At 42.5% G+C, this 16449-nt stretch overlaps 1 protein-coding gene across 1 annotated transcript in view; it reads left to right on the top strand.

Moving 5' to 3' along the window:
* Positions 1-13912, top strand: part of PFDN1 (prefoldin subunit 1) — a 60390-nt gene extending 46478 nt beyond the window's left edge. Inside the window, exon 4 of the mRNA XM_058176990.1 lies at positions 13659-13912. Within this exon, the coding sequence (XP_058032973.1) occupies positions 13659-13742 (84 nt within the window). The 3' untranslated portion in view covers positions 13743-13912. The remainder of the gene's footprint in view (positions 1-13658) is intronic.
* The last annotated feature ends 2537 nt before the right edge of the window (positions 13913-16449 follow it).

Raw genomic sequence — 16449 nt, 5'->3', positions numbered from 1 at the left:
CCCAGGAGCAACAGCCCACTAGTCCCGGGGTTATGGCCTCTATGGACACTCACATCCAGCGGGGCCCAGTTCAGCCATGTTTACTGGCTTTCAGCTAGCAGAATCATTTGGGGCCATGATTTCAGAGGCTATCAGGCAGGGTCTCGCCCAATGCCTGCAACAAAGGGCCTCCTCAGCTTTCTCTGATTACTTAAGCCACACGAGCCATCACCAGGGTTCTGTGGATCTGGAGGAGGCCAGATAGTTACACGAGCAGGCTCATTCACCTGATTCAGATGGTCAAGCGTCCATGTCGGACGAGGAAGCCTCTCGGGAGCAGTCTCTTTCAAAAGACGAGGGCCTAGAGATTTTTTAAAAAAGAATTCCATTAAAAAAAAAAAATCTTGTTATTTTCTTCTTAAAGGTTCCACGCCAGCAATTGTAATCAGCATTTCCTTAGCTTTCACTTTCAAAACACAAAACGCCATCTTTCTTCATCTCCAAATAACTTCTCTGTCAGGGAGTTAAAATCATCTTACAAACAAATGCCAGCCCTCTTGCTTTCGGCTCTTTCCATGTTGACAATTTATCAATAATCCTCTTCAGTCACGGAGATGGACGCTGCGTTTTGCTCTGCTTTTGCAGAGGCGTTCTGAATTCCGGAGCTTTTTTTGAACTATAGAAGGAGCGTTCCCATCAAACCACCAGAAATCATTTTGGGGCTTTTCTTGGGGGCTCAACTTCAGTTCAAATGCTCATCTCCTCCCTCCCTCCAAGAGCAGAGATTTACGAGCTGTTCACAGCAGATTAACGCTGTCTAAACAGCTCTCACAGAATCACAAAGAACGGGCGGACTGAGATTGCTGCCATTTAGCGCAGCGGAGCCACCCGGAAGCCTTTTTTAAAAAATCTATTCTTTTTTTTTATTATTATCTTTTTCTTACAGTGTTTAAGAAGAAAAATTTATTGGGGTGTTTTTTTCTTTTTATTCCCCCCCTTTTTTCTTCTTCTTGATATTACTTAGTTTAAAAAATGGCTTTTAAGCAAAGAGATTTAACCACCTCTAAAATATTGGAAATTTCTTCACTTCAGGTACGGAAATTGAGAGAGGATATTAAAGAAAGTCTAAGGAATTTTTTACAGGAGCTTATGGAGGCTCATCTTTCAGAAATAGATCAAAAATTTAATGAAATGGAGAAAGAAATACTGGATTTTAAAGATTTGGTGGAAGAGCAGAGTAGGGAGATGAAAAAATTAAAGGAATCAATTACTCCATTATTGTTATCTAGTATACAGACAGAAGAAAGACTGAATGAATTTAACCAAATTAATTCAGATTTGCAAAGGAAAATAGATGAAGTTCAAATTAATTTGAATTTAGAAAATAAAATAGATGATATTCAGGTTAAGGCTGATAAGGCAGAGGAAGAAAGGGTTATATTACAATATAAATTAATGGAATATGCTATAAGGGTGAGAGGAATAAGAGAGTGTAAGGGAGAAAATTTGAAAGAGATTTTTTACTCAGGCCTTTGCTCAGATAGAGGGAGTGGAATCAGAAGATTTTGAAGTTAATATTGAAAAAATTTATCGTGTTAATTCTTGGTGGGCAAGGCAGAAGTGCTTACCGAGAGATGTGGTTATTTATTTTACAAATAAGAGGATTAGGTATGGAATTTTGCGAGCATTTTATAAAAATAAATTTCAAATATTAGGACAAGATATAATAATGATGAAGGAAATTCCTCCTAAAATGTTAAGAAAGAGAAAAGAATTTGCCTTTTTGGTGGATGAGCTTAAGAAACAACAGATATATTTTAGATGGGAGGTTCCAGCTGGTTTAACACTGAATTATAAAGGAAGAAAGTATTTTCTCAACACAATTTGTAAAGCACGAGATTTTTATACTAATGTATTAAAGATTGGGAATCCTTTGTTAACAGATGTTAAGTTGAATGGTGAATAGATGGTCGAAAATGTGTAAGACAGAAGAAGGGGAGGGAGAATGTTTAGGTTGGACAGAAAAATTAAAGAAACTAAGTTGGAAATATGAACTATTTTTGAGAGACTGTTTAGGGAAGAAAGACATTTTAGAAGAACCCTTGGTGAATATTGGAAGATGGAACGTTGTTTTGATATTGATTGATGAAGGTTGGATATTAAAAACTATGTATTTTATTCAAGAATAAACACTAACTCAATCGGAAACTTTTGAGAACTCTAGGAGTGGAATGGTCTGATATATAATGGATTGGAAGAAAAGTATCTTCTTTGTCTTTGGAAGGGGAGTGGAGGTTTTAAGGAATGACTATGGATTATGATTTGTGCTAGATTTTAATTCTTGTTGTTAGTTTTATACCCTGTATTCGGTTCTCGGAAGTCCTGGGGGTGGGGAGGAAGGGAAGGGAGGGGGAGGGGGCAGAAAATGGATTGATAGTTAATGTACAAAGATGATTGAAGATGTATAATTAATGTAAGATCGGATCTGCCTGGCTACCACTTTAGAATGATGGGTAAGAAGGAAGTAGAAGAGAGAAGGAGGAAAGAGAAGAGGAGGAGGAGGAAAGGAAGGAAGAGGGGAAAAGGGAGAAGAAAGGAGTAGGGAGGAAAGAGGAGGGGATGTAGATAAGAGAGGGGGAGGATGGATGGAAAGTAGAAGAAGGTAGAGAAGGAGAGTAAAAGGAAAAGGAAGGGGGTGGTGACCGGGCAGATCCGATTAATTGTATATGATGGTACATTAAATATGTTATTGGATATGTTATTGGATAAGAATGTCAAAATAAAACTTTTTTGAACAACAAAAAAAAAAGACGAGGGCCTAGAGCTCGACCAACCTTCCTTCATTGGGCTCTTCCAGCCCTAAGTCTTTAGGTCTCTCCTTTTTAAGGCCCAAACCACTACTTGACTGGGCATCAGTCCTCCGGCTCAGGAACCTAATCAGCCTAACCATGATCCAGCCAATTCATTGTTTATTGAACCTGCAGTAGAGACAGAAATTATCCCAGCTCCTAAACTCTTCGCAGATGTTGTTCAACATCAATGGGCATTCCCGGGAATGGGCCCCAAGCCCAACAGGTGTCAGCTTTGGAAGCCATACTAGGCCGAAGGCTTCCACATGCTGCCACTTTCTCCTGTGTGGGAAAGTAGGGGAGGGGGGTGGTAGTGCATGAGATTATTAGACATAATAACATTCTTCCTGCCAGTCAAGGACAGGCTGAGCTCACATCTGGAGAAGGAGTGGCCGGAGTGATGTCTCGAGATGGGACAGTTGAAGATTGGAGCATGTGATCAGCAGAGGGGTCATGAGGGTAGGGATTTTGGGGTTTGTATTACTGAGGGAGGAACCCGGATCCCCAGATTCGGATTTCCACCAGATGTGCCAGATTACCTGTGCTAGTAAAAGAATTTTGAAAGATGTTTGCCTTGGAGTCTTTTCTGCAAGGAGGGTTTTCTGGAACGCTGACAGTGGGCTAGATAAACGTCTGTATAATATGGCCCAGGGATTGGACAACCTCTTACAGGTTCCTATCGTGGATGCCCCCATAGTGGCATTGTCCTCCTTATCTCACCTAACGGGTCCTCCGGAGTAGTCGCTCTGGCCTGAAGACAAACGGGCAGAGAGAACTCTGGTCAAGGGCCATCAGGCTGTGTCGTGTCCCCCTCCCCCTCCGACGACCGGGTCTAGGAAGTCTGTATCAAGCGTGGCCACGAAGCCTCTGCAGCTTTGCCAAATTCCTTTCAGATTTCTCAGGGCAGGCAGGAATCCAAGTTGTGACTTCAGCAAACTAGATGAGACTTTGCTTGACTCAAGGAATGCCAAAAGCAGGTCCTTTATATAGGCTGTGGGGTGTGGCTCCATGACTCAGCATTTATCCAGGCCTGCCCCTCCCTTCCTTCTGCTGACGTCGCCTCTCAGATCTCCGGAAGCGAGGATCCTCCCACTTTGAATTCTTTTCAGCTGAATCTGCTGTCGGTAATTCCAGCACGTGGCTGGCTCCCTGCTCACACGCTGTAGGAGTGAGGTTTGTTTGTTCATTCCTGACATCCTGTCCAGGCATGGGGCCAGGGGCTGGAGGCATGACAGGCCGTTCATCTTCATTATCAGACAGAGTCTGATAGCAGACCCGGGATGAGATGGGAGGGGCCTGGCTGAGGAAAGGAGGGAGGACGAGGCACAACAGGCTGCTCTGTAGTCAGTCAAGGTGTCTACGGCAGCCTCCTTCGATAGAGCTGCAGAACAGAATCCTTCATCAGACATGAGATGGCATCAGGATCTCAATAAGATCAGAGCGGCATTGGAGTTCTTGGCAGATGCCACACTTAATGCGCCAGGTTTGCTGCCAAAGCAATTGGATCCTCGGTCACATCCAGATGTCTTCTGTGGCTCCGTCAATGGCAGACAGATGCCACAAATAAATGGTGTCTGGCAGCTGCACCCTATACAGGAGACAAACTGTTTGGAGCCTCTCTGAATCCAATATTGATCGAAACCAGAGATAAGCGTAAAATCTTACCATCAGTATCAAGGAGAGGCAATTCTCGTCAACAGCCGTATTTTCATCCTCAATCAGTCATTGGAGGTCAGTTACTTCAATCCACGTTCTCAAAGGCCCTTTTCTTCCAGAGGGGGACAACAGCAAGAGGCTCAGGTCAGGCAGGTTCCAGGTCTCTCCCCCCGTAAGCCATATTAAGGGGGGAGGGGTTGACCTTTCAGACGTTCCAAGTAATCCCTTGTCAGAACTTTCCTTGGTGCCCGTCTGGCTCATTTCACCAGCCAGTGGGAGCTCATTACCACGGATGCATGGGTCATGGAGATGGTCCGAGAAGGCCTTTCTCTAGAATTCCACTATATTCCCCCTAGGGTTTTCATACATTGCCCCATTTCATGGAACAGGTCAAGCCGTTTACTGATGGAATCAGCTATACAACATCTTCTTTCTATCAGAGCTATTCTGTTTGTTCTGCGGGAACAGTGTGGAGAAGGGTTTTACTCCAGATTGTTTGTCGTGCGAAAGTCCTTGGGGGACTGGAGGACAATTCTAGACCTCAAATCTTTGAACCAGTACATTATTTACCACCAGTTCAAAATGCACTCCCTCCACTCTATATTGGAGGGCATCCATCCAGGGGACTTCCTTTCGTCAGTGGATCTGACAGAAGCCTACCTTCACATCCCTATATTCCCCAACCACCGCAAATACCTTCGCTTCTCCTATGCAGGGAAGCACTATCAATATCAGGCCTTACCGTTTGGGCTCTCCTCAGCCCCCAAGGTATTCACTAAAATAATGGCGGCCCTTATCAGCCACATCCGTACCCTCCCCATTCGGATTCAGGCATATTTGGATGATATCCTTATTCAAAATCTATCTGAATTGGCAGCTAGGCACGACCTAGATACTACCATACAAGTCCTCCAGGACTATGGGTTTTTGATTAATTGGGCCAAGAGCCACTTAACACCTTCCACTCGACTCCTTCACTTGGGGGCTGAGAGAGATACGGTCCTATCAGTTGTTTACCTCTCCGAGGAATGCCGGGCCAGCCTTTCAGGGTTGGTTAGACGCTGCCAACAGAACCCTTCTTCTTCCCTACTACACTTGTCCCAACTGTTGGGAAAAATGGTCTCTTCATTCAGTATTGTCCCTTGGTCTTGCCTCCACAGCTGAGAGTTACAGTGGTTCCTCCTTCCGCATCAGAGAGCTCATCGCAGTACGTCTCACTCAAGAGTATCCCTACCCTTGGAGGTCCGAGAATCCCTGGCATGGTGGACTTCCAGCACACTATCCAAGGGCTGCAGCTTCAGGGAACCACACAGATTGACTCTCATTACAGATGCCAGTCTGTTTGGATGGGGGGCTCACATCGGACCTCATATGACTCAGGGTCAGTGGTCGCAACAGGTGAGCAAACTCAACATCAACCTGGAGCTCAGAGCTATCTACCTCGCCCTCCTGAGTTTCAAGAACCAAGTGTTGGGTCAGGACATTCTAGTCCTGATAGACAGCGTGGCCGCAAAGGCCCACATAAACAGAATGGGGGTGGGGGCACGCATTGGAAACCACTTATGTGAGAATCCCTTCGTCTGGACCTGTGAGCAGAATCTCACCTGAGATCGCTATCAGCGGCCCACATTTCAGGAAGGGCAAATCTCCAAGTGGACTTGCTCAGTCGCAACTGCATTGATAGGTGGAATGGTCCCTTCCTCCCAGCTTATTCCAGGAATTGACATCTTAATTTGGTCTTCCGTTGGTAGACCTATTCGCCACCAAGGACAATCACCAGGTTCCGCGATACTTCACCAAATATCCATCCCATGGAGCAGAAGCGATGGACGCCCTTTGCAGTTCGTGGCCTCCTGGCCTCCTCTATGCTTTCCCTCCTCTCCCGTTGATCCCCAGGGTAATCAGGAGGGTTATATAAGAGGCAGAGATAATTCTTATAGTGCCACACTGGCCCAGGAGACCATGGTACGCAGACCTAGTGTCCCTCTTGGTAGTCCAACCCTGGCGGATTCCGGACGACCTGGTGGTTCTGAATCAAGGGCCCCTCACCCATCCAAACCCCCAATGGTACCACCTAACCGCCTGGAGGTTGAGTGGAGCCTCTTGATGGGCTCAATATTTTGGACCGCATGATTTCTACCATACAAGCCTCGCGATGAGAGTCTACAAACTGCATCTACGATGCCACCTGGCGAGCATTTGTCACCTGGTGTGGGACACATAACATCAGTCAGACAGAGGTTTCTATTGCGCAACTCTTACAATTTGTGCAGAATGGCTTTGATGCGGGGCTAGCCCCGAACACGTTACTGAGACAAGTGGCTGCTATTTCCTCTGTCCTCACTGGCGGCTCATCCATCACCGTCTCTAAACACCCTGTGGTCCGCCATTTCCTACAAGGTGCCACCAACCTTAGACCCCCAGTGATCCACCGGTTTCCAACTGTTATGGTCCGTCAGCAGCCTACGGTGCTGGCAACGGAGTCGGACAGTGATGAGGCTGAGGTGAGGCCAGGGCCATCGGGAAGTGAGGTGCGGACTCCAGAGCCTCCAGAGCCTGATAATAGTGAGGAAGAGGAACTGGAGGAGCCTGTACCTAATGCACACATGAGAAGAGCTGCCAAAAGGCAAGAGCAGCACAAACAGAGAGGACAACTCGGGAGTAGGGCCAAGAGATGATTGGCCCCTCCCATAAGGCTTAATAACAGACCAGCACCGGTGTTTCAGCTTGCCGGAAAACAACATTGTAGCTATGTCCTCTGCTCCATGTTTTGGTAACTTCTGGACATTTATCAGGAAGGGCCTTTGGCAGTTTGCCTAATTGGACTCAGGTTTGTGATAACTGAAGAATTTGTGTTTGAGAGGCCTTTGTTTTACTTTGAGTTGAATGACGCTAGGAATGAGGTAATTCCCAGCTGTTCGAATAAAGTTTATCATGGACTGAGTTTGTTGCTACCTACTTGGGTCTGGGTCACAACACCAAGTTGGAATCTGAACACAGTTCTAACTGCTTTGACCAAGTCTCCATTCGAGCCTTTGCGGGAGGTTTCTCTTTGCTTCATGTCATTCAAGGTGGCCTTTCTCATAGCCATCACTTTGGACCGCTGTATTTCGGAGCTAGTAGCACTATCCATTAGAAAGGACCTTTGTATCTTCCACAGTGACAGGGTTGTTCTCAGGATGGATCCTACGTTCCTTCCCAAAGTTAATTCTCTTTCCCATAGAGCTCAAGAAATTGTACTTCCCAACTTCTGCCCTATTCCTGTCCATCACCTAGAACACCTTTGGCACATGCTGGATGTGCTCAGGGCTCTCAAGATATTCATCTCTCACACTTCTACACTCAGGAAGACGGAGGCCATTTTCGTCTCCTTCCAACCGGCTTGTCTGGGGGCCAGAGTTACACCCACATTGTTGGGGAGATGGATCAGGGCGACCATCACCACAGCTTACCAGAGGCAAGCCATCCCGATTCTGAGAAATATTACCACACATTCCACCAGGAGTGCGGCCACTTCGGCTGCCTGGGCCACACAGGCATCCCTGGAAGAGGTGTGCAAGATGGCCACGTGGTCAACCCTGACACCATTTATCCGGCACTACAAGTTGGATTTGTATGCGTCTGTGGATGCCGCTTTTGGCAGACGAGTGCTACAGAGCGTGCACATCGATCCATCTTCGGGGAGCTGGACATCTCCCTCCCATTAAGGACATCAAGCTTTGGTATGTTCCGTGCCTGACTGCTGTTCCCATCGACAAGGAGAATGGGCATTGGCTTACCTGATATGCCATTTCTCGGAGAGGGGGGAATGACAGTCAGCCCCACCCACGGATTCTGTCCGGCTCGGGGGTGTCAGGATGGGTGGCTACTAATTCTCTCTACTTTCAGATCGACATATCAGTCTGTGTCAATATCTTTGCCAAAAAGCTGGAGATAACAGGAAGAGGCGGGGCTTATGAATTAAGCAGACTTGGTCCGACTAGCAGACATGAGAGTTAACCCATGCCTGACTGCCGTTCCCCACTCTCCGAGAAAGGGCGTATCAGGTAAGCCAACACCCATTCCAACTGCCCTTTAAATTTTCCCAGAAGGCAGAAAATCCACTTAAGATCCATCACTGGAGGTAACTGCCTTGACTGAGATTAGTGAAGCCACTGGACAAATAAATGATTTGGTCATACCAGTCTATCTAAAATTGCTTATTTATATCCCTTGTAACACAGACAACTTGTACAGAGTTTGGAGTATGAAGAAATGTGATTGGATTCTTCCCTGGTTTATTTTCATCTGATGTTTGTTAAATGTTCAGATTTCGGCCTGTCATATAGCCAGCCTTTCTCTGAAGAAGAATAAGTATCAGTAGCTTTAAAGGGAGAGAAATACATATAAATAAAATGTAATATTACTGAGCATATTTGCTTATTTATTCCTTATTTATTAACATATATAATTTGAGTTTGCAATAGCATACTTTGTGTGCTCACTATTAACCTTTTAAGATAGTGCCATTTGAATTCAATTAAAACAGCTTATGTAACAGATATTTATAGCTTTAATTTACGATGTGCAGATGTCAGATTTATTATAAATCTTTTGATTAAGTTTTGATTTGAAAGTAGATTATGCATTTTCTAAATATGTTAATTACATTTCACAGTCTTTGTTTTTAATAAGTCTAAGAAATGATACTTTAGTTACTTTGAGACCAATGGGGCATTTAAAAATCCTAATGCTTACAGCAACTATAGCAGCTCAGTTGAGGCCACAGTAATCTCATGGCTCCTGTCTGATATCTCATTTTGGGATACAAGCTGTTTTCTCCTTCTTGAGGCCAAGGAGAGACATTCAAATAAAGTAGTATGCTATCATAAGTCACAAGATCATTTTCCTGAAGCATGTCAGAGGAATGTAAAACATGAGAAATGTTAACTTTAGAAATTTAGACATTCTGAGCCAGGTCTTTTTATTTGTTTATTTATTTTGAGGTAAAAGTCATAAGACATTACATCAGAGGGTTTTATTCAAGGCAAGTGTATCATATCCAAGCATCTGGTTCCAACGCATCATGTATAAATGAATCTGTTCGTGATTATGTAACAGGCCAATCCAGTATGAGAACCCTTAGAGATGCTGTCATCTAGCTATATAGGAAACTTCTTGTCAGACCTGGCCCAGTTTGGTCCCTTAGGGAAAAAAATCTCAACTCTTTGCAGCAAAAAGATTACTTTTACTAAAAGCCAAGTGGTTACAGTGAGCAAAACCAGAATTAACAGTTTGCGCACAAAGATTCCCTAGTTAACTTTCCCTTGTCTGGTACACCCCTCCTGTTATCTTGCATTGTCCAGTCTTATTTGAAGAAGATGTTTTGGTAACTGTCTCTGTGGAAGGTTGGTCAGATCCAGAAGTATTCCATTCCATTCCCAGGTCCGCAGTCTTGGGATGTCTCAAATGGCACGAAGAGTGCTTTCAATCTGCCCCCTTGTCTCCCCTGCTCCCTCCCCTATGGCTTATGACAGACTGGCATCTAGCGAAGCATGGGAGCTCTGACACTTCAGACAATTCCATTCTGGTGGATCTAATGTAAAAGCAGTTAAAAGTGGCAGTTGGGAAGTTTGTACTTCCAGACTTACAAGATTGTGTCGGCCCTCCTACAGGTTCCCCTGCCAAACAGACCTGTTGCTCGGTCTGGGGTTCCTTTTAGATTCAGAATTCTTGTTCAAGTTGGCAGTTGTGGCTTGGAGACCTTTGCACCACTTCATCTAGTGCTCCAGTTGTGCCCATTTCTGGATCAGGAGGCTCTGCTCAGTCACTCATGTCCTAGTCATCTGCAGATTGGACTCCCTGTAATGACCTCTGCATACAGCTGTTGTTGAAGAGTATCTGGAATTTCAACTGGGACTCAATGTAGCAGAATTGACAATTTCCAGAAGAGCGCATATCATACTTCTGGTGCATGAACTGCATTGGCTGCCAACCTGCTTCCCGGTCCAATTTAAGGTGCTGTTTTTAACATTTAAAGCCCTTAATGGCATGGGACTGGGTTCTTCTGAGGGACTCCCTCTCCCCAATTACATCAGCCATGTTGCAGATACCAAGTCAGGTTAGCTCCATATCTGTTAATGTTCCAGTAGTTCCTCAAGACCTGATTATGTCACATGGCCTGGGGATCCCAAGGAATCGGAGACATTCTTAGCTGACTCTTCTGTAGTTGATATATTTATTCCAAGTGGTTTGTATATTTATTTTTTTTAATATTTGAATTTTTAATAATGTTTTTATATGTTTATAATGATGTTATATATTGTTTTATTCTATTGTTGTGTGCTGCCCTGAGTTGCTTTTTGTGAGATGGGTGGCCATATAAATTTGAATAATGTAAATCAATACAAGGCTTTATAATGGCAAAATTCCCAGTAACAAGGCTTATTTTATACTTAAACAGGAATCCAAGGTCCACCAGTCTGGTTTAATATTTGGCATAATAAACACATATATAGGTGGTCCTTATATTAAAACTGCAACTGAGACTGGGATTGGTGCGCTAAGTGGTGTGGTGAAATGTGATGTCATGTGACCACCTCAGGTAGTAGTGGCAATCCAGGCAATCCTGATTGTCTAATCCCAGATGTGTGGGTCTTTAAGAAAGAAGCAGAGGGGCTCCAAGGTCAGAAATGTAGGGGTGATGCAAAGGATTGGGGGGAGGGTTAGGCCATTATGAGAGGGAGAGGGTGCTCAGTGGTACAAGCTTAGAAAGGCTGGGGAATTTGGGTGCAGGGTAAATGTGATTGTAGGGGCACTATGGTGTGCGAACGCAGGGAGGCCAAGGAAAAGAGATTTAGGGAGGGTTGTCTCCCTGTGCGTGAGGGACCATGGGAAGGGTAAGGGGGGCTTGTGAGTGTGTAAGTGCAGGGAGGCTGTGGAAAAAGTGCAGGATCTATGTGTGTATGTGTGTCTGCCTGTGTGTGTGTGTGTGTGTGTGTGTGTGTGTGTGTGTGTGTGTGTATGAGAGAGAGAGATCACAGGAAGACATGGAAAGAGGGTATGGGGTATGTATGTGTGTATAAGCACAGGGAAGCTGTGGAAAGAGAATGCTGGGTGCATTGTATTGCAATCACAGGCAAGCTGTGGGAGAGAGCATGTAAGTGCAAGCTAGTTGCCAAGCATCTGAATGTGACATTGCAGGCATTGCAACACTAGTAACATCCCTTCATTGAGTGGCATGAATGATTGAACAATTGCTGAATGAATGATTGTAATTCAAGGACTACCTGTAAGACTCATATTAAAAAGAAATCAGTTTTCAGAAATCTGACATTCTGAAGTCTGACTCATCAATACTTCCTGGGTGTGTGGAATTCCTGCAGAGTGACTTACCTGAATTCTTTCCTGTCTAAATGCAATTATTTGTACATTTTACTGTGTATTGAAATTTGATGGTCTTATAGAAATGTGCTGAAAGTAACATGATATCTGATTGAAGTTGTGAGCCACAGAACTAGTCATGTATGCCATATCTGCCCTGGACTCTTCTTTTAGCCAGTTTTGTTGTAGACTTTATATTAGCACTAAATTATGAGGATAAATAAACAAATAAGTAAACCAAAATCAGGAAAATAGCATTTTTGGCTATGTGCTATATGCAGTGTGTTGAATATACCACTGGAAGTTGGGAAAATTGAAATGGGGAAAAAGAGAAGGAAGAGGAAGGGGTGGTGGTAACACAAAGTATATTGTCAATCTTTTAATTTCTTAAACAGCATTTAGTGCAATCTTGCTGAAGAATGAGTGTCTGTGCTTCTTGAATGTGTTCATTGATGTATATTCATCAAGCTTGTCTTATTTTTGGCCTATTATCTTGCATAAAGTCATTATACACTGTGGCCATCTGTGTTCAGTTTCTAGCTGAGATTATGTTCTCCCAATAAGCTTATTTCATGATGAATAATATCTGTGATCCTCTGAAAAAAATAATGTACAGTATCAGCATAATCTTGTGTATTATCTTTGAATAACAAATTCTATTTCTTGTGAATTATAGTGGCCATACTGAATAATTCAAAATCAGCATAAGATTTATTTTTGATTGAAGGTTTCTAATGTCTTTTCATGCTTAGTTATGTGTACTCAGATGGAATTATTGAAAGTAAAATTAGAAAATAATATCTGCCTGATGATGATAAGTCTAATATAGTCTAATACAGATAGTCCTTGACTTATGACCACAATTGAGCCCAAAATTTATGTTCTTAAGTGAGACATTTGTTAAGTGAGTTTTGCCTGATTTTATGACTTTTCTTGCCACAACTACTAAGTGAATCACTGCAGTTGATAAGTTAGTAACCTGGCTGTCAAGTGAATCTGGCTTCCCCATTGACTTTGCTTGTCAGAAGGTCACAAGAAGTGATCACATGATCCTGGGACACAGCAAAGTCCATAAATATGAACCAGTTATCAAGAATCTGAATTTTGATCACATGATCACGGGGATGCTGCAAATATCATAATTATGAAAAAAAATTCACATTTTTCAGTGCTGTTGTAACTTTTTCTATAGAAAAAGGAGGAGAATGTTAATTCTCCGTAATAGGAATTAACCGGGCTTCAAAACAATTTGCAAGAGTTCCCTACTCCTTAGGATATGCTGAAGTCTTTATATCTTTCATTTCTTAAGATGAGAGAGTTGAGAGATTTTTCTTTTTCTCTTTTTAATTATTTCTGTTTTTAAATTTCTTTATAAATTTAATAAAGTTATAAAATATAACATTTCTTGAATACTTTGGGTCATTGAAAATACTGTATACATTTTTCTTTATACATTGATGTATATATATATATATATATTAGATACTTCTGTGTCTGAAGAATGGTTTAGTCATTAATGTGAGTTCTCAAATGCATGGAACAACATTTTATTAAATATGATTTTGACAATTCTCATTTACCAGTGTGGAAAGTTCAGAGTAGAGTTTGACTTGCAGTGCTTAGAAAGATTTTGCTAAATGGATTTTAAAATGTTTTCTCTGTTTTATGCTGATATTTTATACTTATGTTTTCTTGCTAATTCCAATGCCTGTTGGCATATCTCTTTCTATCTTATACTCTCTTGTTGTTACTATTATCACTACTGCATTATTGTTGTTGTTATTGTTCCTGTTGTTATTATTTGTCTTTCAGCAAAGGAAATCATATTTGGAACGGAGTGTAAAAGAAGCTGAAGATAATATCCGGGAGATGCTCACGGCTAGAAGAGCACAATAAGTTCCTTGTGTTTGGACTGAATAGTTGAAAGCAGAGATTTTGAACCCCTATTGTTAAACATTCAAAGATGTGTAAGATATGAAGAATTTGGTTTATGTAACTAGCTGCATCATGTCAACCCAAACTTGTAGTTTGATGCACTAATAAACTACTTAATTTATATACCATGATTACTAAATCTGCCCTGAATTTGTTTCTTGAAACAGACTAGAATAGAATGACAAAGGACCCAATCTTCTACACTTTATTCTGTTGAAAACATTTATTCAGTTAGAGTGGAGCTCTAGATTAGTGTTTTGCTTTTCTGCAAAAAGACATGCAAAAGCCAGTGGATTTGGATTGTTCTGTTGGGAAAAGATTATGAGACTTCAGCACACACTAGAGACAGGCAAAACAGTAAGATTCTTGCTTTCATTTTGCTGTTTTCAGAGACTGGGAAGCTTGTAAAATTGATGAAAGACTATAGGCAGATGTAAAGAAGTAGAAAAATACTCTGAACGGATACTTTCTAAGACAACTAGGTTTTGAGATGGCAATGGTTGGAGCATGAATGGTTTTTACAATAGAAGCAGTTTGGAATGATTGGAAAGGTTCAAAACTGGCACAGAACAGGTAAGAGTAGCTTTTCAGTAAGGGAATATTTGTGTTTAAATCTCCCTATAGCTTTCTGCCAGATAGCTATAGCTATTATATTGATAGCAGTCTTAAAAAAAATGTAATAGTACAATATCATAAGGTTGCTGCCATCTTGTGGATGAGAGTTGTATCGCTCATGTCTGTATCTAGATTTATAAAAGGAAAAGAAAGGTTCCCCTCGCATATACATGCTAGTCGTTCCCGACTCTAAGGGGCGGTGCTCATCTCCATTTCAAAGCCGAAGAGCCAACACTGTCCAAAGACGCCTCTGTGGTCATGTGGCCGGCATGACTAAACGCCAAAAGTGCACGGAACATTGTTACCTTCCCACCAAAGGTAGTCCCTATTTTTCTACTTGCATTTTTTACGTGCTTTCAAACTGCTAGATTGACAGAAGCTGGGACAAATAACAGGAGCTCACCCTGTTACGTGGCACTAGGGATTCGAATTGCTGAATTGCCGACCTTTCGACTGACAAGCTCAGCGTCTTAGCCACTGAGCCCTCACGTCCCTTTTCTAGATTCATAGATCATGCTAAGTCTAGATTCATACATCATGCTAAGTCAGAGATAGGCAATTTATACTGTTTCAGCTGTTCTTGAATTATATAATTATATATATAATTCCTGGCATCCTTGATCATAATATAATCCCATTGTCCTGGGAGTTGCATGCTTTGGCAATAGCTGGAGTCCCACAGCTTATCATGATGTGTGAGACCAGAGTGTTTTGGGGTTTTCTCATTTTTTGTTTTTAATGCAGGAATTGTAAAATTAATTAGGATGAGAATAAAATCTCTCAGCAGTAGATTTGTGCTTCATATACTTTATACCTCCTAGCAAAAATACATACTTGTAATAACGTAAGTACAAAACTAATTTCAAAGTAATGTGAGAAAACAAGTGACTTAGACAATGGAGGCACTATTCTAAATTGAGCACTATTAAAATTGTCAGTTTTCCTGTTGGATTTGGGATTCTTGACTGGCTATCTTTCTGTTATTTTTCTGCAGAATTTGGAATATCTTCTGCTATAAAGCATAATTTTTTTCTATAAAGAATGCTGTACAACCAGTCAATATATAGTGCTGCCACCTGCTGTGAGATCATTTTATTTTTTATATTGTTGTGAGATGTTTGATTATTCTGGCTATACTGCCTAAATCTGTACTGTATATATGCACGGACATTGAACAAATTTAGGTAAACTAAGAAAAGGTTTAGGGGACTAGAAGGAAACAAAAGCAGTTAAACCTTTATGCTGCTTTCCTTTCCACTAGTGTTATATGAAGAAAAGGAAGTATAAAGCTTTTTAATTTGGAGCAAGCCAATTGCTATATCTGCATATAGAAAAATGTGATTGTACATTTTCTCCTGTACGCTGCTAAGAGAGTCCAAAGCAATGGGTTGTTAACTTCATCTGATTGGCCAGAGACTGAGTTGAGTTTGTTTAAACACACCTCCTCTTCCTGTTTAGCTCCAGTTTATTAACTCAGTCGGCCATAGAGAGACTACCTCCTTTAGCTCCATTGCTTTTGACTCTTTTATCAGCTCATAGGACTTCAATGAATTAGGAAAAATTATTTTAAAAAGTTTTAAAGTGCCCAATTGTTTTTTCTTGACTGCTGGGAGCCGGAGCGGCAAGGAAAGAGGCTCGTGCTTCGCGCGTAGCCCAGCGCCGCTCAGCTGAGCCGCCCGAAGGCCGGCGGCCATTTTTTCACATTCCAAGCCTCTCAAGCCTCGTAGAATCGCCGGTTTAAGGAACGGACATCGCTGGACCTCACCAAACTGTAAGTGGAGGCCAGCGGAGCGCAGGAGAAGCCGTGGTGTCGGCTTCGCGCCTGCAGGGGTGGAGAAAAAGATCCGTGGTGTCGGAGGCTAGTTCCCCCTGCCAACGCTGCAGTAAAAAGGGCGCTATAGGAGCAGTGGTGCCTGCTTCGCGCCATTTGGGGACCCCTCCCCCAAAGCAACCCCCCATGCAGCCTTTGAATGCTTTGAATCCGGCTGTGGTGTCAGCTTGGTGCTAACTTTATTTATTTATTTATTTATTTTATTTTATTTTTATACCGCCC

The sequence above is a fragment of the Ahaetulla prasina genome, chromosome 3 (assembly GCF_028640845.1).
Source record: "Ahaetulla prasina isolate Xishuangbanna chromosome 3, ASM2864084v1, whole genome shotgun sequence".
Lineage (NCBI taxonomy): Eukaryota > Metazoa > Chordata > Lepidosauria > Squamata > Colubridae > Ahaetulla > Ahaetulla prasina.
This window is presented reverse-complemented; position numbering and strand designations above follow the sequence as displayed.